The sequence below is a fragment of the Stegostoma tigrinum genome, chromosome 22, assembly GCF_030684315.1.
Source record: "Stegostoma tigrinum isolate sSteTig4 chromosome 22, sSteTig4.hap1, whole genome shotgun sequence".
Lineage (NCBI taxonomy): Eukaryota > Metazoa > Chordata > Chondrichthyes > Orectolobiformes > Stegostomatidae > Stegostoma > Stegostoma tigrinum.
This window is the reverse complement of record NC_081375.1, coordinates 38,322,143-38,347,865: the sequence shown is the minus strand read 5'-3', so window position 1 is coordinate 38,347,865 and position 25,723 is coordinate 38,322,143. Positions and strand designations below refer to the sequence as shown.

The 25,723-nt window shown below is 42.0% G+C and overlaps 1 protein-coding gene across 2 annotated transcripts in view; it reads right to left on the bottom strand.

The window, feature by feature from the left end:
- Positions 1–24,936, bottom strand: part of fbxw10 (F-box and WD repeat domain containing 10) — a 66,441-nt gene extending 41,505 nt beyond the window's left edge. For both annotated transcript variants that reach the window (XM_048554741.2, XM_048554742.2), the window contains exons 1-4: positions 24,296–24,936; positions 9,625–9,789; positions 4,313–4,516; positions 792–919 (exon numbers count right to left, since the gene is read on the bottom strand). In XM_048554741.2, coding sequence (XP_048410698.2) covers positions 792–919; positions 4,313–4,516; positions 9,625–9,789; positions 24,296–24,830 — 1,032 coding nt within the window. In that variant the 5' untranslated portion in view covers positions 24,831–24,936. The remainder of the gene's footprint in view (positions 1–791; positions 920–4,312; positions 4,517–9,624; positions 9,790–24,295) is intronic.
- Positions 24,937–25,723: the final 787 nt, after the last annotated feature.

Here is a 25,723-nt window from a genome sequence, read left to right as displayed (position 1 = left end):
GGAAATAAATTTGCTGGGCTCTACAAAAGGTCCAGACTTGCCCTAAATCTCCATAGTGCATTGCAAAGGAGATACACTCTAGACGAGTGCAGAGAAAATGCAAACCTAACATTTTCTCTGTCTGTAAATTTTGTAACTTCCACAGGAAGGAATTTTGTTTCCCAAGTCTCCACAGGTTGTACACCAGATTAAATTGTACACTTAATAAACATTACCCTGGTTTTTAATCTGTTGACTTGCTTTCAATAAAATTCTACACAATTACATTAATTTGAAATTTGCAGTATCAGTCTGAGCATTCTTGCTGTCACATTTTCAAATTCAAAACACACAAAATTTTTTTCTCAAATCTTTTTAAACCTTTTATCAGAACTAATTTAAAATTGGATGCAAATTTCTTCCACCAGATTCGGAGGTAGTCTACCCAAGTAACACTAAGCTCTGTTCTTTGTTACTGATTGCATAAAATAATCAAATACAAAACTTAATTACAGCTTTTCAGACATTTTCTACCAAATATCCACTTGATCTTGCAGGGAAGGCAACACAGAGAGATCCTCAAATGCATCGATGATCTCAAGATATCTTATAAATGATAATTAAAACAATTATTTTTTGACAATTAATATCGCATCCTTCTTAGACAGAGTATCTCATTACGAAGTAGATCCTCATCTTACTTACAAAATACACAACACACGTCAAATTGCTGAGAAACACAGATAAGGGACAGCTGCCATCAATGTTAATGGTAAACAAATTTGAACATGCATAAGGACAGTTAATGATACCTGTAATTTTTTGATTTCATCAAAAATGCATTGGATGGCTAGTTTATCCCTCATAATCTCCCTTCCCAGGTAGGCCCAGTGGCGTGACACAAGTGTACAGTTTTGGAGAGAGCTGTGATCCAGAAAGCCTAATGGAAAAAAAAAGTTCATCACTTTTATTTGTAAAGGAAGGACTGTTATTAAGATTACATAGATTAAGTGGATTTAAACTTACTGTAGATTTTAAACTATGAAATTGGATTGGTATACCTGGAATTCATGGGAACTTCCCATAGCAAGAAGCTGATTATGAGTTTTCATGAAAATTAATTTGACATCTGTAAATGGCAGTTATCTTCAGACTGAGGTACATCACAGTTATCATGTAAGGGCCAGAAATGCTTAAAGCCAAATAGTGCATTAAGCACAGTCTAAAGATAACAAAGTCAAATGGACTCAAGCAGGAGAACGGCTTTGGATCTTGAAGGAGTAAGACCTAACATTGAGTTTTCCCTCACAGTCTCAACAACTGTATCCATCATTTCAATGTAATTTGGAGCTAGTTGCTACTTTGTAACAAATGACTTCATGTTTAAGACACGAGCTTCTTCTAGTTAGTCTACTGGGTGGTTCTCCTCTACTGCAGTAAAGCAAGAGGGATCTATAAATCCCTACCAAGATAGAGGATGGTGGCAGGTAAACTGCAAGATTGATCTCACAACAGAATGAACAGTGGAGAGAATCCATCTCAAAGCAGAGTCACCAAATTATTCTCAGTATGTCAGTACTCTGAAGATCACCTGTGATGAAGATTTATCCCCCATTATGATTCATAAGTAAATAATAACACCAGGCATTTGACTGCTGCAGCCATGGTCGCATTAAAGTGCTGTGGAGATATAATATTTCAATCCAGTCTCATCAATATTAAAACTACTTGCTCTCATATGTTGAGTTGTCTTCATTTTTCTGACAGGACAGTCAAAGCTCAATGGTATTCAATTCAGACAGCAAGAAAAATAATAGCTAACTGCAAAATCATATCCAAAAATCATCAGAAACATGGTAGGAGCCTGAAAGCAAAAGGAGTATCAAGTGCTGTTAAAACATTGGCCAGTAGGAAGTATATTCTTTTTAAGAAAATGTAGTTTTTAGCAGGGTACACAAGCTTCCTTCCACCCAGTAAGACCGTAAGATAAAGGAATAGAATTTAGGTCGTTCAGCCAATTGAATTTGATCCATCACGGCTGATACGTTTCTCAACCCCATTCTCCTGCTTTCTTCTCATAACTCTTTGTCCCCTTACCAATCAAGAACTTATCTATTTCTGTCTTAAGCGCACTGAATAGCTTGGCCTCCACAGCCCACTGCGGCAATGATTCCTCAAATTAGCATCTTCTGGCTGAAGAAATTCCTCCTCATCTCAGTTCTCTTCACTCTGAGGCTGTGCCCTCAAGCCCTAGTCTCTCCTACTTGTCCACTCTATCCAGGCCTCTCAATATTTTGTAAGTTTCAATCAGATCCCCCCTCATCCTTCTAAACTCCATGGATTACAGACCCAGAATCCTTAACCACTCCTCATGTCATAAGACCTTCATCCCCTGGATCATTCTTGTAAACTTCCTCTGGATCCCCTCTAAGGTTAGCACATCCTTCCTTAGATTGAAGGCCCAAAAGTGCTCAGAATATTCCAAATACAGTCTGACCAGAGTTTCATACAACCTCAGCTATATATCTCTGCTATTGTATTGTCACCCTTGCCTTTCTAACCACCAACTGAACCTGCAGTAAACCTTAAGAGAGTCCTGTCGTAGGACTCCCAAGTCCTTTCATGCTTCAGATTTCTGAAGGCTTTCTCCATTTAGAAAATAGTCTATGCCTCTACTCTTTCTACCCAAGTGCACAACCTCATACTTTCCTACATTGGATTCCATCTCCCACTTCTTTGCCAACTCTCCTAACTTGTCCAAGTATTTCTGTAGCCTCCATGCTTCTTCAAAATTACCTGCCCCTCCACCTATCTATGTGTCAACTGCAAACTTAGCAACAAGGCCCTCAGTTCCTGCATCCAGATCATTAATGTACAACATAAATAGTTAATGTACAAAGTGAATTACCCAGCATGGACCCCTGCAGAACTCCACTAGTCAATATCTGCCATCCTGAAAAAGACCCCATTATCCCCACTCTCCACCTTCTGCCACTCAGCCAATTCTCTATCCATTGCCTTGTCTCCAACACCACAGGCTCTTACTCTATTTAGCAGCCTCCTATACAGCACCCTGTCAAAGGCCTTCTGGAAATCCAAATAGCTTATGTCTATTGGCTCTCCTTTGTTTAACTTGCTCATTATCTCCTCAAAGACTTAACTTTCTATTCCTTCAAACTTCACATATTCATGGGGTGACTGACATTGGCCTAGTGGTAGTATCACTAGACTATGAATCCAGAGACCTAGATAATGATCTAGGGAGCTTGGTTCAAATGTGAAGTTTGCATTCAATAATAATCTGGAAATAAAAGTCACATTATGACCATGAAGCAATTGCCAATTGTCAGGATAAGATTGACATCTGTGTGGTTGACTCTTAGTTGCCCTGTGAGATGGGCTATAAATGCTGGCCCAGCCAGTGACACCCACATCCCATGAATTAAAATGTTAAAAGAATCTAGATTCCCCTTCAATGCAGGCATTCTGTTTACCTCAACTGCACAAAACAAGTCTGAACTTGGCCAATACATGATGGAAAAATAGGCGTCCTAATTTTACAACATGCCAAAAATTATTAAGAGGTCTATGGAAAATCTGATTTTAAAAGGTGTTATAGACTTCAAAGAGTTTTCAGGGAATCTCAGTCTCTTGTTTTAAGGTAGTTTGCTGTGTTTTGCTTGAGCTATGGTTAAGGGGACAGCTTTCCATGAGGAAAATTGTATTCATGCGACAGGAATATTCTGTGATTTATTGTTCGCACAATCATGATTTTACAGTTAGCATCATGTCCTGAAGATATAATCGACCTGACAGAGGTGGCGAAATATTTGTCCATAACACATTTTGAAACCTCAATGGAAATGTTAACATATATTGCAATTAATTTTTTACATACTTGCAAACAGCAAGCTAGGTAATTGAAAAGTCTACAGTCAAGATTCAATGTTAGCAAACTGACTGTGATTTGTTGATATTGTTAAGGATCATTGTAGACATATAGAGTGATCCATGCAGCAGTTGAACCAGCTTTTTAACTTTTGTTTGATGAGATGGGCCCATTATTTGTTCCCTGTTCCAATTTTCCCAGATATGGAGTGGCTTTCGAGGATATATCAGAGACTGGTTAAGTGTAAACCACATGTCCCAGTGCCAATGTCTTCTATAAATGAAAGCCAATGTTATGGTGAATTCATCTTAAAAATGTGGCAGTTCCACAGTTTTAAATTAACTTCTTTGAATTATTTGCTTTCTTACCGTATGCACACTTCCTAAGCTTTATGAAGTAAATAACTTATTTGAGTTCTTAACTGAAAAATAAATCAGTCCTCACCAAGAACAAATTTTGCCAAATGAATAGGAAGACAGCGGATGAAGTCCTTATGGTGAGAGACTCCTGATGTTGCCTCAAAAGGTGAAGTTATAATTATCGGTATTGGAGGTTCAACCACAACAGGTAACTCATCAACTGTTCTCGGGGACACTGATCGCTTCTTCTTCATCTTCCCACTCTTCAAGGAAAGACTAACACTTGAAGCTGCAACAGAAATATATCTTTGAAGTCATTTCTGCAAAACCAGCTTATATTAACAGGAAGGTCTGATATTATACATTACAATAAGCTTCTATTACATTCCAGTACAAATATAAGTACATTCAAAGTTTTTAGCCCTAGTCAGCGATTACTGCCATCTGTTAAATCTAAATAAACAATTCCAGAACACAATGAATATATTTGTGTCAGAGCCTTTGGAGTGATAATCCTTTAAGAGTTCAATGTGAAAATAAGACAAGTCCCAAATATTACCACTATCACTTTGTCATAACTCCGTTAAGATCAGAGTGATATTATCGCTGTCTGACTTTAGTACTCCTCTGTTCTTTCAGCCCTTTATTTAGTGCTCCTTTCTCGTTTTTGGCTTTAAACTAGTTTTAAGGTATGTCCTGCTAGCTCTGCCGAGACTGGGGTGGAGAGAGATGCCTGACGTAAAGCACCTGATACCTTCAAGGATCAGGCAGTTGAGCTGTAGGACAGCAAGGGCAATGTGCCTGTGCTGAGGTGGAGATTGGGTATCTCTAGCCATCTAGCAAGAAAGCTCCAATCTGCTACTCCCAGTTGCACATCAAGCACTAATGATAACACATTGGAGAAGGGTGGTAGCTTGAACACTGAAATAACTGCACAGAGGCCAGTGTCCTGTCACCAAGTCACCCTTTATTTGCTTGTGCACAATACACTAGCTTTGGCCAGCCAGCTCGGAGTCAGACCCCTGAACAGAGGAGATTCTAAACCCCCTGTCTGTATTGGTCAGCCAGGATTTCCTGATCGGTCCAGAGTAACAACCCCAATCAAGGAGCATTTGAAGTCAATGAGATCTACCTGGTTCCAAACACTACAAACTAGATTAAAGCTTTGTGTTTTTATTTCTATACAGGCTCTGCTTACCCCTGTCAAGACAGGTCTATCTCTGCCAGCCTCTTCTAACACTCTTCTTAAAAGGAACAGTCAAGAATCTCTGAGAATGTACCATCAAGAGCTTCTTGCCCTTCAGCAGTGCAGAGAATTCACCTCAGTGAACAATCTATCTAGAGTATGTCCAGGATCACATTCTGTTGAGAATAGCTCTGAAAGTGACCAAAATCTAGAGGCGGAAGAATTGGCCAAGGGGTCTGACACTTGGAGACTACCAGGGAATAAGCCCCTCGTAGCGGACAATATAGATGATGAGCCTCTGGACTCAGAAACTAATGAGCAGACAGAGATGCATAGTCAAGCAGGGAAGGTCTGGCAGAAGTGTCAAAGATCATGTGCAAACCATGACTGTCCAGGTTCGGTCTGATGTTGTGGCTCTAGCAGGTAAATGAATGGTTGCCTCCATGGAACTGGCTGTTGATACTGTACAGTGGAACAGTCAGTGCCTGTCAGGTACAGGCAGGAACCTTCATTCTATCACTTGAATCCCAGGGATGTATTCATTCACTGGCTGCATGAAAGAGGGCCAAGGGACATTGTTTGCCCTTCAAATGCCCCATCTCCTCAAGGAGTGAGGATGATGTCACTCTGCACAGACAAGAAGGAGGAGATCCAACAGACATACATCTTAGGTGTGTCATCTCTTGAGATGCCCTGCCACATTACCTCCCTGCTGCCAGAGATCCAAAAACATCAGAGAGAGGAGGTCGCACCTCAGTGCAGGAGCCATCCAGGCTTCAAAGCAGCAGAGAGCACCTTCTGAGGGAAACCCAGCAGGTTTCCTCAGGCTCATCTGTGGCTGGCAAGATCACACCAAGATGCAGCTGTCTGAAAAGTAAGATTTAACAAGACTGAAGTCATTTTAGAGGAACCTTCTATGCAACACAATATTTGACACAAATTGTAGTTTATATGACAGTTCTGTGATTTCATTCAATTTGTCCAGGTTTCTGGTGATTGCAATTCCAAAGGCATCTAAACATTAACTGTTTTATTCTCTCCAAAGATCTTGTCGGACCTGCTGAGTTTCTCCAAAACCTTTTTTTTGTTTTTGACTGTTTGTGTTTTCTTTGTAGACTGTCTGGAGGGGTTCTGATCGCTGCACTCAATCCCATATGTATCAACTGGAATAATGTATAACTGTTATTCTCTCCTGCCCTCTGCAAGAACCACAACTTCTGAAAAGTGGGAACTTAAGCTTTGGGAATCAACCTTTTACATCTCTGTAAAAGACGAATGCCCATTGAAAACTGAATTTTTAATCATCTAAGTGCAGCCCCCACATAGTGTTGCACATCTCCATCCTGATGTTCTGGTTAGAATACTGAACAGGTGTCACAAGGGGAATAAATCCATTTGCAATTAATGGTAAACAAATTACCTTAATTGTTAATTTATGAAGTAAGCATTCCTTTGAGGACCAGAATATCTCTACATCATTATTGGTTCATAGTTCTGATTCAGATCTAGTTGCTATCTGGTTCTTGTAGACCTATCTGCTTCATGGCAGTATGGCCCTGGCTTGTTCAGCACACTCGCCTTTAGGATTGGCTCCCTCTGCATCTCTGGCAGACTGCTCTTCTTCTAAATGCTCTGCCTGTTGTTGAGCTGGGCTAATCCTATCGCACGCTATCATAGTGAACAATTTTAGGGACCCTGTGGGTGAGTACTGGGCTCCACCTGCTGAGTCATGGACATCACTGCAGCGTGTTCGTTATCAGTTTGAGAGTTACACACTTGAGGCATTAGCCACACCACCTACAATACACCTGCAGATACTCACTGTCTCCTCCCTGCTCCATCTCCAGTAATTTCCCTGTGGGAGATCATAGAATCCCTGCAGTGTGGAAGTAGGCCATTCAGCCTATCGAGTCCACACCAACCCTCCAAAGAGTATCTCACCCAGACCCTGTTCCTGTAACCCTGCATTTCCCATGGCTAACCCATCCCTGGGCATTTTTGGCAGTTTAAATATGGTGAATCCACCTAAACTGCACATCTTTGGGCTATGGCAGGAATCCAGAGCACCCGGCACACCCGGGAGAATGCATGAAGTAGTCACCCGAGAGTGAGTTTTGGAAAAGCAATTCAGGGCAGGTCTTATACACTTAATGGTAAGGTCCTGGGGAGTGTTGCTGAAGAGAGAGACTATGGAGTGCAGGTTCGTAGTTCCTTGAAAGTGGTCTCAGGTAGGTAGGATAGTGAAGGAGGCATTTGGTATGCCTCCTTTGGGTACATTTAAGTCGTCATTGGACAAGCATATGGACGTACATGGAATAGTGTAGGTTAGATGGGCTTGAGATCGGTACGACAGGTCGGCACAACATCGAGGGCCGAAGGGCCTGTACTGTGCTGTAATGTTCTGTGTTCTATGTCATGTTGCAGCTGTATAGGACATTGTTCAGTCACTTTTGGAATACTGCATGCAATTCTGGTCTCTCTGTTACAGGAAGAATGTTGTGAAACTTGAAAGGGTTCAGAAAAGATTTACAAGGATATTGTCACAGTTAGAGGGTTTGAGCTATAGGGAGAGGCTGAATAGGCTGGGGCTATTTTCCCTGGAGTATTGAAGGCTGAGGGGTGACCTTACAGAGGCTTATAAAATCATGAGGGGCAAGGATAGGGTAACCAGACAAGGTCTTCCGCCTGGGGTGGGTGAGTCCAAAACTAAAGGGTGTAGATTTAAGGTGAGAGGAAAAGATTTAAAAGGGACCTAAGGGGCAATATTTTCACACAGAGGGTGGTGCATGTATGGAATGAGCTGCCAGAGGAAATAGTGGAGACTGGTACAATTACATCATTTAAAAGGCATTTGGATGGATATATGAATGGGAAGAGTTTAGAAGGATATGGGCCAAATGCTGGCAAATGGAAAGAGATTTATATATTTATTTGGACAAGTTGTCCAAAGGGACTGTTTCTACACTGTACAGCTCTATGATTAGTGCTGAACATGGCTGAAATTCCATACCAAGTTAGAATAAGTTGATCATGACTGTATTCATGGAACTGCTGACATCAATTCAGCGTTAAGTGCTGATTATTAATTGCCAACATTCTTCCCAGAGTTATGGGCCCTCTTCTCCTGCAATGAGAAAAGGTAAGCAGTTGAGATGTGAACTGAGTGCCGAGGGAGTGTCAACCTTTGAGGAGAGAGTAGTGGTAGTAATAGGACATGAGACTGTCAGCAAGTGTAAACGCTGTATGATAGGGCTGAGATTTGAGGAGGGAGCTGGAGAGGAATTGCATTGGTCAGAGGAAAGTGGCTCAGATGGCAGCTAGGGAGGTGAATGGCTGAGAACTGCCAGCTGAGATACTCACCTTGCCAGACTTCATGATGTCGATGAACCTTTCCAGAACCAGATCAAGGTTCTTAACACCACTTGTCTCCCACTGCTTAAGGCCTCAGCAACCCAAAGTTACACATGCTCAATGTGGCTGACACGCCTCATCCTGTCATTGTCCACGAAGACAACTTCTCCCCAGGCCGTCTCTGCTTCGGACCTTATGATCAGGGAAGCAGCCTTTCCATACCTCGCTATAACAAAGTGTGGAGTTGGATGAACACAGCAGGCCAAGCAGCATCTTAGACCGTTCTTCATCTCGGCCCGAAACGTCAGCTTTTGTGCTCCTAAGATGCTGCTTGGCCTGCTGTGTTCATCCAGCTCTATACTTCGTTATCTCAGATTCTCCAGCATCTGCAGTTCCAATTATTTCTTTCCCAACCTCGCTGTTTCCTCCTTCACTGGATGTTTTCCTCCAAACAGGAATTCCACAGGGAGATTGGCTGAGATTCCTTTTCAATAGACATCCTTCATTGCTGCATTGACTATGTCATTCCACCTGCCTTCCCTGACTGGTCAGAAAACCCACAGGTGAGGACTCATTATTTTGTTCTGTTAGAGAGCAATCATTTAGTACATGAATCAGGAGTTAGGTTCTTGACACAGAAAAGGCTCCTGCTGTTCTACCAGGGACAACCAGTACTTTCTCTTTTCAAGACAGCTCTTATTCTCAAACTCTAAATGCTGTTCGATGCAAAATTCTATCCTAACCAAGGCAAACCCACGGGTGGACTTCTGAAACCCAATTTCACCAACAGCAACATAGGTGACACTTTCCACATTGGGATCTGCAATATTTTTCAGATCTCGGCCTCCAAGCGTTCTTACCAGTATTATCTTCTCGCTGAAGCAGGCTCAATGGAAGCATTTCAGATGAGACATTTGAATATTCAGGCCAGATCTTAGTCAGCGGCTCCAGTTCAGGATGTTCATCCGTCCGAAAGGTGCTATTCGATTCTTGCAGCAAGGAAGCACTCTTGTCTTTTTCACCACCTGAAACATGAAGTAGTCATTGTTATAGTAGGGGAAACACAGCTGCCAGTTTGTGTCCAGAAAGATCACACAAATAGCAATGTGATAACGAACCAGATAAATTGTTTCTTTAATTTAGTGGTGGTGGTTGGGTTATAAATATTGGACAAATGAGAGCTAGGACGAACAGAGTTGTTGTCTCTGGTTTGTTGCCCGTTCCACGTGCAGGAGGTGAGGAATAGGGAGAGAGAGGGGAGTTGAACACGTGGCTACAGGGATGGTGTAGGAGGGAGGGTTTTGGATTCATGGATAATTGGGGCTCTTTCTGGTGTAGGTGGGACCTCTACAAGCAAGATGGTCTTCACCTGGACCAGAGGGGTACCGATATCCTGGGGGGGAAATTTGCTAAGGCTACTCGGGTGGGTTTAAACTAATTCAGCAGGGGGATGGGCACCAAAATTGTAGTTCGACTATAGAAAAGGTTGAGAGTAGGGTGGTCCGAAATAAAGTTTCAGGGACACAAGATGGCACCAGCAAGCAAGAAGTTGGATTGAAGTGTGTCTACTTCAATGCCAGGAGCGTCCGGAATAAGGTGGGTGAACTTGCAGCATGGGTTAGTACCTGGGACTTCGATGTTGTGGCCATTTCAGAGACATGGATAGAGCAGGGACAGGAATGGTTGTTGCAGGTTCCGGGATTTAGATGTTTCAGTAAGAACAGAGAAGATGGTAAAAGGGGCGGAGGTGTGGCATTGTTGGTCAAGGACAGATGCAGAAAGGATGTTTGGGGACTCGTCAACTGAGGTAGTATGGGCTGAGGTTAGAAACAGGAAAGAAGAGGTCACCCTGTTGGGAGTTTTCCATAGGCCTCTGAATAGCTCCAGAGATGTAGAGGAAAGGATAGCAAAGATGATTCTCGATAGGAGTGAGAGAGACAGGGTAGTTGTCATGGGGGACTTCAACTTTCCAGATATTGACTGGGAACACTATAGTTCGAGTACTATAGATGGGTCAGTTTTTGTCCAGAATGTGCAGGAGGGCTTCCTGACACAGTATGAAGATAGGCCAACAAGGGGCGAAGGCACATTAGATTTGGTACTGGGTAATGAGCCCGGCCAGGTGTTAGATTTGGAAGTAGGTGAGCACTTTGGTGATAGCGATCACAATTTTGTTATGTTTACTTTAGTGATGGAAAGGGATAGGTGAATACCACTGGGCAAGAGTTATAGGTGGGGGAAAGGTAATTACGATGAGATTAGGCAAGATGTAGGGAGCATAGAATGGGGAAGGAAACTGCAGGGGATGGGCACATTAGAAATGTGGAGTTTATTCAAGGAAAAGCTCCTGTGTGTCCTAGATAAATATGTACCTGTCAGGCAGGGAGGAAGCTGTAGAGTGCGGGAGCTGTGGTTTACGAAGGAGGTGGAATCTCTGGTCAAGAGGAAGAAGAAGGCTTATGTTAGGATGAGATGTGAAGGCTCGGTTAGGGCACTTGAGGGCTACGAGGTAGCCCGGAAAGACCTAAAGAGAGAGCTCAGAAGAGCCAGGAGGAGACATGAGAAGTTGTTGGTGGATAGGATCAGGGTAAACCCTAAGGCTTTCTATAGGTATTTAAGGAATAAAAGAATGACGAAAGTAAGATTAGGGGCAATCAAGGATAGTAGTAGTAAGTGGTGTGTGGAGTCAGATGAGATAGGGAAGGCACTAAATGAATATTTTTCAACAGTATTCACTCTAGAAAATGACAATGTTGTCGAGGAGAATACTGAGATACAGGCTACTAGACTAGGTGGGATTGAGGTTCACACGGAAGAGGTATTGGAAATTCTTCAGAAGGTGAAGATAGATAAGTCCCCTGGGCCGGATGGGATTTATCCTAGGATCCTCTGGGAAGCCAGGGAGGAGATTGCCGAGCCTTTGGCATTGATCTTTAACTTGTCATTGTCTACAGGAATAGTGCCAGAAAACTGGAGGATAGCAAATGTGGTTCCCCTGTTCAAGAAGGGGAGTAGAGACAACCCTGGTAATTATAGACCAGTGAGCCTTACCTCAGTTGTTGGTAAAGTGTTGGAAAAGGTTGTAACGGATAGGATTTATAATCATCTAGAAAAGAATAAATTGATTAGGGATAGTCAGCACGGTTTTGTGAAGGGAACGTCGTGCCTGACAAACCTTATTGAGTTCTTTGAGAAGGTGACCAAACAGGTAGATGAGAGTAAACCGGTTGATGTGGTGTATATGGATTTCAGCAAGGCGTTCGATAAGGTTCCCCACAGTAGGCTATTGTACAAAATGCAGAGGAATGGAATTGTGGGAGATATAGCAGTTTGGATCGGAAATTGGCATGCTGAAAGAAGACAGAGGGTGGTAGTTGATGGGAAATGTTCATCCTGGAGACCAGTTACTAGTGGTGTACCGCAAGGGTCGGTGTTGGGTCCACTGCTGTTTATCGTTTTTATAAATGACCTGGATGAGGGCATAGAAGGATGGGTTAGTAAATTTGCAGATGACACTAAGGTCGCTGGAGTTGTGGATAGTGACAAAGGATGCTGTAGGTTGCAGAGAGACATAGATAAGCTGCAGAGCTGGGCTGAGAGGTGGCAAATGGAGTTTAATGCAGACAAATGTGAGGTGATGCACTTTGGTCGGAGTAACCGGAAGGCAAAGTACTGGGCTAATGGTAAGAGTTTTAGCAGTGTAGATGAGCAGAGAGATCTCGGTGTCCATGTACACAGATCCTTGAAAGTTGCTACCCAGGTTGACAGGGCTGTTAAGAAGGCATACAGTGTTTTAGCTTTTGTTAATAAAGGGATCGAGTTCCAGAACCAAGAGGTTATGGTGAAGCTGTACAAAACTCTGGTGCGGCCGCACTTGGAGTATTGTGTACGGTTCTGGTCACCACATTATATGAAGGATGTGGAAGCTTTGGAAAGGGTGCAGAGGAGATTTACTAGGATGTTGCCTGGTATGGAGGGAAGGTCTTACGAGGAAAGGCTGAGGGACTTGAGGCTGTTTTCATTAGAAAGAAGAAGGTTGAGAGGTGACTTAATTGAAACATATAAAATAATCAGATGGTTAGATCGGGTGGATAGGGAGAGCCTTTTTCCTAGGATGGTGACGGCGAGCACGAGGGGGCATAGCTTTAAATTGAGGGGTGAAAGATATAGGACAGATGTCAGATGTAGTTTCTTTACTCAGAGAGTAGTAAGGGAATGGAATGCTTTGCCTGCAATGGTAGTAGATTCGCCAACTTTAGGTACATTTAAGTCGTCATTGGACAAGCATATGGACGTACGTGGAATAGTGTAGGTTAGATGGGCTTGAGATCGGCCGAAGGGCCTGTACTGTGCTGTAATGTTCTATGTTCTACGTTCTATATTTAAATACTAATCCCCTGCTCTTTTTCAAAAATGCCATGGAGCCTGTTACACCCTATTGAGAACGAAAAGATGCAAAATATGTTCATTATTTCTTCTGAACAAAGTTACCTCTGATAGTGTGGCACCATTTCAGTTCTACACTACAGTATTAAAGTCCATTTGGTGCTTAAGGCGTTGTTGTGGGTTTTAAACATTTGAAGAGTTGTGGGAATACAATGTTGGAAGCTAATGGGAAATTATACCCAGGTCATGTGTGCAATATCCCATTATATCACCTCCCTCTTTCTTCACCTCATTTAGATCTGAATGTACTTGTGCTAAAATGATCCAAAGCCTACAATGTTGCAAGTGTGCAGACAGGTTTTTAAACATATGTTTTAACTTATCTCTTTGTAAGGCTTGTTTGAAAATGTGCTGCTACACACAAAATTTAATTTGAGCTGACTTAATTGGTTTTATGAAACGATGTGCTCTAAATAGTATTTTCTAAAAGATTGTATGGAACAATATAAACATATCTTCAACTTTATAAGCAAAGGTCACCTTGCTAAAGAAAACGTACTGGGTACAACAGCAAAACACCCTTAAGGAATACAAAGCTTGAGTGGAACCATACAGTATGAACCATAAAGACTTCAGAAAGAAGTCACATGCCCATTGTGGGAACAAAATGAGAAAATTGCTTTATTGAACTCAGAAAAGGAAATGGATAGGCATTTGAGTACTCACCCCATCTATCTTTAGGGGATAGTAGATTGGTGCACTAGGTATGAGTCTCACTGGATAAGCCAGCATTTGTTGCCCATCCTTAACTGCCCTTATGAAGATGTTAGCTGCCTTCTTGAACTATTGCAGTTACTGTGACATAGGTATTTGCACAGTGCTGTTGGGAGAGATGTCCAGGGTTTTGGCAGTGTAGGACATATGGTATATTTCTTATAGTTATGACAAAACTGTGACCTGGAGAGGAACTTGCGCCTAGTGTTGTTTGCACATCCACACTACCTGAGTTCTTCAAGGTGACATACATAGAAATGCCAAAGGAACAGTGAGTGTTCAGATTAATGATACCTTTGGGAAAGACAGAAGGATACAGCATCAAACCATTATTATTTCTGAAGGCCTGTCAGCAACTATGCTGTAAAGCAGGCTTTAGGTCATATTGGCATGACTGACACCAGAAATTCACAATAAACATTAAAGAGTGAAGTGATACAAGCATTTGGTAAAGCGGTATTATCGCATGCTTGTATATGCATGAAATAGCTTTCCAATAATTTCCAGTATTATATTCTAAAACAATTTAAAATAACTTAGCTCTAACTCAGTGTAGGCACTCTTGTCTCGAGGTTAAAAAATCGTGTGTTCATTTTATACTACCAAGACTTGGATACAAAGTCTCAGTTGACGCAGAGATTAGAACTGCTTCTGCACTACTTCCTGATAAAGAAAAATGGTTTTTAAAACTTGAAATAATGTTGAGACTAACAAAATGCATAGGTTATGAAGGTCTGTAATACGTTGCTATTATCTGAAAATGTGGATTCTAAAATAGAGAATAAATAGATATTAGTTTCTTTTAGAGTATGCTGACACTAGCACACACGAGCTACGCTGTGTGTAAGCTGTGCATGCACAGTTAAACAGAGTGGGGCCATACACAGTGGTGGGGTCTGAGTACTGTGGCCAAGAATAAGGTGGGTGGGATATGGACAAGGTTTTTAGTCATGAACAGGGATCTGGGGAAGTGGCCATGACTAAGGGGGAACAGAGAGAGTGTGGTCAGGGGCTATGGCTGTGAGGAGAGGGTTCAGGGATGTGATGATGAATGGGGAGAGAGAAGGGTGGACCAGGGGATTCAGCTATGACTGGGGAGGGGGTGGTGCAGCCATGATAGAGGAGGTGGGGGAACTGGGAGATGTGTCCACAAATGGGAAAAGGTGAGGGGGCACAAGGAATTCACCCATGATGGTGAAAAGAGAGGAGATCTGGAGATGCAGGAGCCAGAGCAGCTTCGTGAAGGGGAAAGAGACCCACAACAGCAAAAGAATCATACAACATAGAAACAGACACTTTGGCCCAACCAGTCCATGCCGACCAAAATCCCAAACTAAACTAGTCCCACCTGCCTGCACTTAGCTCATATCCCTTCAAACATTTCTTATTCATGTATTTATCTAAATTTCTTTTTCACATTGAAACTACCCACATCCATCACTCCCTCTGGAGGTTCATTCTACATACGAATCACCCTCTATGTAAAACAGTTGCTCCTCATGTCTTTTCTAAAATCTTTCTCCTCTCACCTTAAAAATAGGTCCTTTAGGCTTGAAATCCCCAACCCTAGGGTAAAGACGCCTGACATTCACCTTATCTAAGCCCTTCATGATTTGATAAACTCCTATAACATCACCCCTCAACAGTCTACATTCTAGTGAAAAACAACCCTGCCTATCCAGCCTCTCCTTCATAAGTCAAACTCTCCATTCCTGTCAACGTTCTAGCAAACCTTTTTTGAACTCCATCTAGCTCAATAACATCTTTCCTATAACAGGGCAGCCAGAACTGCACACAGTAAACCAACGTGCAGGAAGTCAGGCTGGGGAGAACTCCTGAAATAGTTAAAAGACAGTAAGAAGAAATTTTCAGAAGCATAAAACCATTCAGTTTAGAGATGAAAACATATTACAAGGCTGATGAAGACATGAGCTTAAGGAACCAATGTTAAATAACTAGAAAGCTGCAGTTAGCATTTGTTTTAAAGATCTGGAAAAAAACACTGACTGAGGAAAATAGCATCTAGCGGATGCACATGAATTGGTTGAAAAGAGATTGATTATAGCCAGGCCAGCTGAGTAAGAAGATTTAAAGTGAAGATGAGGATATCTTTTCAATGAGGGTTGAGCAAATATAAGGGCTTAGGGATAATAGGGATGAATCTTTCTTCCTGTTACTTGTAATGTAATTCTTCCAATAGTTCTAGTTTACTGAATTATTTTTTCTGTTATATAACAAATTTTCCTGTGATTTTGTTAACATTGCATTGACTGCCACTTATGAAAACCATTTATGATGCACCTCACAGTGATTAACGAGGAAAAAAAAACACCTTATTATCTACCGAGCCAGGACCTGACTTGTCCAACTGAGTTATAACAATATAAAAGAAGAATATGTTTACTGGAAATTATGGTCACCTATAGGAAGTGGCTCTAAATTCAAGGAAGAATGATTAAATATACATAGATGAAAGGGTTCAACATTTCAACAATTTTTTTTCATACTAATAAGGCATTGAGGTCACAGTTCCTCTGAAATTTAGTCATTCCTTAGAATATTGCACATGTTCAAAATGATTATTTCACTAATCACACTTTTTTCAGCAATTTAGCATGAATTGCTCAAAGTCTAGATTAATCTTCTCGTTCCCTTAAGCAACTGATTATAAATTTAAATTTAATTATTTGTAGTTTTCTAAAGACAAAAATCTGAAAAAATACAGAGAATATATCTGATACAGTATTATCTCAAACATTGCTGGAAAGTAATTACCAAGTAATTATAGCCCCAAAACACACATTCTGATCCTCTCAGTGAGGTAATAATATCTCATCATGTTGGGCAAAATGGCAATCTTCTCCCATTTACCCCTAACAGCTTTAATCTTAACTGCTGAATTCCATTTTACAGCACATACAAGATAAATGTTTTATTTCCTTTTACTACTTTGCTTCTCATCTGTGTTTGAAGTATTCACAAACAGATTTGAAAATAGAATGTAAAAGACTTTTCTATACAATGAGCCTTCACCACATTTTCATTATGCTATAGAAAGATAAACTTGCAAAACTCTAAACAGACTCAAAATATCACATGTGATTCCACAATTAGATAATATTTGTTCAATAACATTGAGTGTGTGAAGAATTATACTGACAGCAAGCTTGGCATTGTCAGTCTGGCTTGTAGTAGGATGCCCTTGTACAGGCTAGAATCTACATTAATACACAGGTCCTGATCTTTGCAGATAGAAAGAACATAGACACTATACTTGGTTCAATTTAAGAAAGTAGGTAGGAGATTGCAATAACTGTAGTCAACCAAGTCATTACATGTGCATGGCACACTGTCTGTGACCAGCCAATTCCCAAACTGATGAGATTCTGAATCCCCAGTTTATATTGGTCAGCCAGTGCTTCCTGATTGGCCCAGGTTAACAATTTCCAATCAAGGATCTCATGGTCAACAAGATCCACCTGGTTCCAATCATTACATTGATATTCTCTGGTTCATTGCTCAGGCCAATAGCTTGACAAATCAGAGTCAATCTGCCAGTTAACTGGCAGTCATCGTCTAAATGAGGTATTCTCTATGGCAACACCTCAAACAATCAGAGTCCACTTGCCATAGTATAAATGTTGTTTTCCTTTTACATTAGTATTTCTTTCAAATTGGCCTGATGAGTTCAAAATGAAAAGCTTCCACAAATGTGATGTTTTTCAGAAATATTCTAAGTATAATCAACAAAAGCAAATGTATTTCAAATGGTGAATACTATTTCTCCCCCACGTTGAAAGCGTTTCATAACGTTCACAAAGAATCAATTTGATTGAACTACTCTGAGGGGCAAATCTAATCTAATGGACCACAAAAAGATGTAAAATGGGCATTGCCAAACAAGTTTACCTCCTGTGGAGATTACATTGACACTGTAATACTTATTAAAATAATGCACTGACTTTCAAACTTGTCAGTATGGAAGACAGCAATATAATATACTCTAAAGAGCCTAATTTCTGAAGTAGAACAAATTGGGTCACTGGACACAAAACATTAACTCTGGTGCTCACAGATGCTGCCAGACCTGTTGAGCTTTACCAGCAACTTCTGTTTTTGTTCCTGATTTACAGCGTTCACAGTTCTTTTGTTTTTATTTTCCAAAATACAGTGCCAGCTAGCCAAAGAAAAACAGTGTTATCCTTGCAAAACATGTTTTATTATGGATAAAATATCTGATGTAGCATGCAAAAATCTGACAGGTAAAGGACAGATATGTGATGATTGAATAAATTCCCAAGTTCCGTGTAACCATATTTGAAAACCTATACTATAACTGACTACAAGATAATAACGTGTGAAGCTGGATGAACACAGCAGGCCAAGTAGCATCTCAGGAGCACAAAAGCTGACGTTTCGGGCCTAGAGAGGGGGATGGGGAGAGGGTTCTGGAATAAATAGGGAGAGAGGGGAGGCAGACCGAAGATGGAGAGAAAAGAAGATAGGTGGAGAGGAGAGTATAGGTGGGGAGGTAGGGAGGGGATAGGTCAGTCCAGGGAAGACGGACAGGTCAAGGAGGCGGGATGAGGTTAGTAAGTAGGAAACGGAGGTGCGGCTTGGGGTGGGAGGAAGGGATGGGTGAGAGGAAGAACAGGTTAGGGAGGCAGAGACAGGCTGGGCTGGTTTTGGGATGCAGTGGTGGGAGGGGACGAGCTGGGCTGGTTTTGGGATGAGGTGGAGGAAGGGGAGATTTTGAAGCTTGTGAAGTCCACATTGATACCATTGGGCTGCAGGGTTCCCAAGCGGAATATGAGTTGCTGTTGCTGCAACCTTCGGGTGGCATCTTTGTGGCACTGCAGGAGGCCCAAGATGGACATGTCATCTATAGAATGGGAGGGGGCGTTGAAATGGTTCGCGACTAGGAGGTGCAGTTGTTTGTTGCGAACCGAGCAGAGGTGTTCTGCAAAGCGATCCCCAAGCCTCCGCTTGGTTTCCCCAATGTAGAGGAAGCCACACCGGGTACAATGGATACAGTATACCACATTGGCAGATGTTTAGGTGAACCTCTGCTTAATATGGAAAGTCATCTTGGGGCCTGGGATAGGGGTGAGGGAGGAGGTGTGAGGGCAAGTGTAGAACTTCCTGCGGTTGCAGGGGAAGGTGCCGGGTGTGGTGGGGTTGGAGGGCAGTGTGGACCGAACAAGGGAGTCATGGAGAGAGTGACTGACTACATCTCTTTTTAGAAAAATTGCTAGGTTAGCATTCAAGGTTATCTGCAACTGAGACTTGATGAGGGTTAAGAACAACACAAGTTATTTTAACTCAGGAGAGTGTTTCAATATAGTTGTATCCGCATATTTGTAATTAATGACTAACATTACAAATAAAATTCTATCAATTGTACAAAAATAGTCACTCTGGATCACATGCCCATTCATTTGGTTTTCTGTAACTGATCATACAATACTTATGCAAATTCCTGTACAATACTTTCACTTTAATGTTGTATAAAGAATTGGTTCTGAAGGAAATTATGCTGAAGTTCCAACCATTTTGATGATTTCAGAAGAACTTGAGCGGGGAAAGGTAGAACAATGCTGGATCTGAAAGGTGTCAAGATAGACCTATCATCGCAGTCTCCTCATTGTCTTTGTAATAATACCTATTGTACCATTGTAACACATATCCATTAACTATCATACAATAAACCACATCATGTTTAAGGCCAGAGACTCACCTCATTAGACCATCTAGTGGTTTCCCTCTGCCACACTAGACAAAGTGGGTTCTGTAGATGCCTACTCTGAAAGAGAATAATGGCAGCAAATCTACTTTGTAACCAAACTTCCAGCTAGTGCAACAGCATAGAGTCAGTGGTTACTATCTGAAGAGTACTATGCTGATGGACACCCATTTTCTAACATTAAATCTCAACAAATACACACTACATCACTCAACAAACAGCAAACGCGAATGAAAACCACATATCATGATTGACAAAAAGATATATCTTGCAAATTGGCAGTCAACAACAGTTACCAATAAAATAGATAAAGAAACAAAATCAATTTTTTTTCAATTTCCAATGTTTTCTAAGCTTGATGCTAAAGGATTATAGGAAGGCAAAGCAGAGAGCTGCAAATAGAATAAATGAATTTTCTGTAATATTCCTGGTTAAGCTTTAGTTCACGTCTACACCACAGCAGGTCAGCCATGTGATGTTCAAAGTGACTCAGATATTTTGCTCTAAAATGACAGGCTTTTTCACAGCATGATCGCATTTTTGTTCCTCTAAAGCACTGCTATCTTTTCAGTCTGGATTAAGGATAAATTCAGGACAATCAGAGTTTAACTAGTGTTTAGTCGTGGAATTTTTCAAATTAAACTCACGATCAGTCTCAGACTGGAACTTCGAAGCATTCTGCAATTTGAGATGGAAATCCCTACATGCCAGTGATCAATTCCCAGAGTGAGACATCTGTGCTTGTTCAGCAACAACATACAAAATTATCTTCCTATTTCTTTTAATGGAAGAAGACAAGAAACACTAACCTACCATCTCCAAAAATATCAAGTGAATTCACATTCCTTCCCATTTTTACACATTAACAGACAGCCAGATGTGAATTAAAATGTTTATTTTACTAGTATCTTCAGCCATGTATTTGTTCCAAGGGAATACAATCCTTGCCATTAATTAGGCAAGCATCTGGAAAAGCAGCATCAGAATCCTGTCTTGGTCACATTATTTGACAAAGGCATGACTAAGTAAATATTGCAATAATCCCAGCTGATTGAGTTCTGATAGAAAAAATCCAGAGGCAAGATGACAATTAGTAAAGTTGATCCCCTTACAGGCTTCTTATATATTATCCTCAAAAGCCCCATAAAAGATTCTCAGATACTATCCCAGCTGGCTGTAAACATTGACTCTGCTCTCTCCCCTCTGAGTTTCTCCAGCAATTTCTGTTTTGGTCCCAGCTGCTGTTCAGTAAAAGGATTCTTCTATCGTCTCCTAACCTACAGAGAACATACATAAATCATATTGTCCTAACAACATGTCTCGTGTTCATTTTATATTACAATGAAGAACAGTAAAATAAGTGAGACTAGTTCTGATGAAAAGTCATCTACCTTAAATGTTTCAGAGACAGTAGAAACTGCAGATGCTGGAGAACCTGAGATGACAAGGTGTAGCGCTGGATGAACACAGCAGGCCAGCAGCATCAGAGGAGCAGGAAGACTAATGTTACGGGCCTAGGCCCTCCTTCAGAAATGGGGGAGGAGGAGGGGGTTCTGAAATAAATAGGGAGAGAGCGGGAGGCGGATAGAAGATGGATAGAGGAGAAGATAGGTGGAGAGGAGACAGACAGGTCGAAGAGGCAGGGATGGAGCCAGAAAAGGTGAGTGTAGGTGGGGAGTTGGGAGGAGATAGATCTGTCCAGACAGGACTGACAGATCAAGGAGGTGGGATGAGCTTAGTGGGTAGGAAATGGGGGTGGGGCTTGAGGTGGGAGGAGGGGATAGGTGGGAGGAAGGACAGGTTAGGGAGGTGGGGTGAGCTGAGCTGGTTTTGGGATGTGGTAGGGGGAAGGGGAGATTTTGAAGCTTGTGAAGTCCACATTGATAACATTGAGCTGCAGGATTCCCAAACAGAATATGAGTTGCATTTCCGGCAACCTTCGGGTGGCATCGTTGCAGCACTGCAGGAGGCCCAGGATGGACATGTCATCTGAGGAATGGAAGGGGGAGTTGAAATAGTTCGCGACTGGGAGGTGCAGTTGTTTATTACAAACTGAGCTTCGGTGTTCTGCAAAGCGGTCTCCAAGCCTCCGCTTTGTTTCCCCAGTGCAGAGGAGGTCACAATGGAAACAGCGGATGCAGTATACCACACCATGTGGACTGACCTATCTCCTCCCTACTTCCCCAGCTACACTCACCTTTACTGGGTCCGTCCTGCATCTTTGACCTGTCTGTCTCCTTTCCACCTCTCTTCTCCTCTATCCATCTTCTATCTGCCTCCCCCCCTCCCTATTTATTTCAGAATCCCCTTCCCCTCTCCCATTTCTGAAGAAGGGTGTCAACCCGAAATGTCAGTCTTGCTGCTCCTCTGATGCTGCTTGGCCTGCTGTGTTCATCCAGCTCTACACCTTGTTACCCAAAATGTTGCTCTGTTTCTCTCCACAGAGGTTAACTGACTGCTGAATTTTTCAAGCATTTTTGTTCTTTTTTTCAGATTTCCAACAATTGCAGTATTTTGCTTTTGTAAAGGACTGAGCATCTATAAATGTACCTTTATTAATTTAACATTTTGCCGCAGCTGTAGAACATCTTGCCGTTTGTGGTATTCAGCATAGTACAGAAAAATAATGAATAAATTGGCCTAATCAACCCAGTCTGAATGTTTACAAACAATCTATTCACCAATTATAATCACAGGTCTGCTGTTATGTGTCAAGGTTCATTAATAAAATGATTTTGGGATGTACAAAAATCCCTGAATTATCAACTAACTTGCATAGTTTTAAGGCATTGATACTTTTGCTGTTGTGAATGTAATCATTGCACCAAACCTCTGTAGATATATGTATTTAAATTTCCAGTATCAAACTGTAATTAATATTGGAATGACAGAATGCACTCAAAAAGTTTGCATTAATACACAACTAAAAACAGAACCTGGAATTGACTAGTAAACATGTGAAACAAAACACATTATTGTGTTTATATGGATGTTTGTTTTGTATTTTGTTTTGCATAGAAATAATGACACAACGGAAGATCATTGGGTCCAATGGTCTATGGCTGGAACCTTCCACTCAAATCCCATTTCTCTTTGTATTTCCTGAGTTTGTAAAAAATACTTTTGCCCCTCTCAAATATTTATCCAGTGTCCTTTTGAATTATTTTATTGCTTTAATGTTTTAATAAACCTCTGATCTTCAAATTAATTATTTCATTATTTTTGAGCATCCTGAACATTAGGTTCCTTTTATTAATTTTCCAACCAATAAAAACTATCATTCACTAATTACTTTCTCAAAATATTTCATTGTTTTGAAAACCTGTGAATTCATATATCTCCCTCTCCTCCTTAATCTTCTGTGTTCCACTTCAGGTGAACTTTGCTCCAGCATTCTTGTAGTTCCAATTTCTTGCTCAATAATAGCAATATTGCAAACAGTCCCACTAATGTGAACCAAATCTGATTCCCTTATGTGACCCAGGGATTAACAGGGATAAAATGGGAACTCCTAATAACCACAGTCAGCAGCAAAAGAAGGAAGTACAGAAACAAAAAGCATGGAACCAAGGTTATAAGAAACCCAAAAACTGCAGAATTTTCAGTTCTACAGGTGACCCCGATAAAAAGCCAGAGCAAATGTATTTTCTTTCAAAATCACAGGCTATTCTGTCTTTTTAAGTTGCATACTGCAGATGCTGGAAATCTGAAAAATGAAAACAGAAAATGCTGGAAATACTCATAAGATCCTGGGCTTGCTCCCCGATTTCTTTTTTATTAATTTAACCTACTTTAACCCTAGGGTGGCACTGTGGCTACTACTGGTACCCGACTGCACTAAGGTCCTAGGTTCAATTCCACTCTTTGGTGGCTATCTGTGCACATTTGCACATGCTCCTTCTCTGCACAAGTTTCCTCCCACAATCCAAAACTGTGCAGACTAGGTGGGATTAGCCATGGGAAATGCAGGGTTACAGAGATGGAATGGATCTGGGTGGGATGCGCATCAGTGCATCAGTGAAGATTTGATGGACCAAATGGCCTGCTTCTGCACTGTATGTAGGGATTCTGTTCTATTTTTCTTATCAACCTGTTCAGAGATGTTAATATATGTTTCTGGAGCTGGTGGGACTTGAACCTGGGTGGCTTGGCCCATGAGTAGGGACAATACTGAGCCACAGGAGGGTCACCACACTCTCTCTGCCAGTACTGTGCATGTATCTACTGCACAGAGTTCAAGGAGATTGCTCAGTACCACCTTCTGCAGAGCAATTAGGGATGCGTGACAAATGCTGGCCTTGCCAGTGTTATCCACATCTCAGGAAAGAATGAAACATCAGGAGCATCTGTGACCTGGAAGATCATCAATTTGAAACATTAATCTTTGTTTTTCTCTCCACAGATGCCAACCAGACCTCCTGAAATTTTTTGCAGCATTTTTGTGTTTTTAATATAGTCGATTTTGGATTGCGTGGTGCTCCAGCTCTCAGAATAAACAGTGTATTGTCATTGAGACAATGACTTAGCTGATGCCATGCATTTGGTTGGCTTTGGGATGTGATGTGAAGATGGTGTTAGGGTACATTTCAATGCGCTTGGCAGGATTCATTGCTGGATACTTCTCATACCTTTCGACTCAAGTAATTCAGGAGTGCTCCTGGCGATTATAAGTGTTCGGATCAGATTCCCAATGTTATGGAGCTGCTTGACATCGCACAGCTGAAACAAGCCCAGAAGGTAGTTTGTTTTGGTCCAATGCTTGCTGCTAGTGAACCATTCCCAGGCGCTGGCCACATAGCCGTGCAGGTCCAGTTTGTTCAGGGACCGATCTGAGCTCAGGGTGCTGAAATCCTCAGACAGGCTGGGGTTAGCAGACGAGCGGGAGTGGGTGAAATCTTTGCCGAGAGTCGGCTGCAGTAGCCTGTCGAGCTGCAGCAGAAGATCCAGGCTGTCAACCCTATGGACCAGCCCGATTAAAAACTGCTGCTTGGTCATGTCCCCAGCTCGCAGGAACCACTGCTTGGTGGAGGCCAGCCGGCGCTGCAGTGTGCAGGTGTAGCAGGAGCCGCAGCGAGGGGCCGAACAGTCGGTCAGGCAGGTCAAGGTGGCTGAGGAGAGGAGGTGGAAATCAGCCTTTTCGCCCACCGCCTCCAGATCATGCATTTTTCTCAATTGGGGCTGCTTCCGGTAAGGCTCGCTCCTTGCTCGAGTGTCTCTCTGTGTTTTGTTACGCCTCGGCTCGATCCTGCTCCAATGTATCGCTCCCTGTTGCCAGGCAGCAGGGGACGCCGCCACGTAACCTCAAGGGCTTCCTGAGCAGAACTCAGCCCATGTGACTGGCGTCACTATCACTGGACTCAGACAGAATTGACAGCGCAGAGGGCAGCATCTCAATGAGTCGAGGTAATTCCTAAAGGACTGGGACTGGGCAGCCTAAAACTTGGCGTCACTCCCAGAGACAGCTCAGGTTTTTCATGCTGAGGGGCTGGGAATGGAGAGACAGAGTGGTAATGATTTGGAATTGACTGCCTGTCTACTGGGGCAGTGAAGGGCAGAGGCAATGAATGGTTTCTAAAGGACACCTGCACTTGACGGAAATGTACCCTCAGGGAATGGGACAGGGGATTAGGACCAATTGGGTGCTCTGTTCTTTTAAACAAGAGACGCATCAGATGTAACAGAAACAAATCAAACTGTCATCAGAAATCGACAGAACTGAAAAAAAATTGATCAAAATCAAATCAAAATAACATTCTTTGGTATAGTGTTGCACACCAACCCCTGTGGTGCCCTCAGGTTTCTAAGTGCCCCTGGACGACGCTGCTCCCCCCTCGAGGGCACCTGAGTGCAGACATAGCCACAGAAGTGGGGATCACTGTCAGGTATCATAGAAGCATACAGTACAGAAGAGACCATTTGGCCCATCCAGTCAGTAAGAAAAAAAACATACTACTGCCTACACCAGTCCTATTTTCCTACACTAAGCTCATAGCCGTGAATGTTAAGTGTTATGGCAGGGTACTACAAACATCCATCCCATGTCCAGCTGCCAGAAA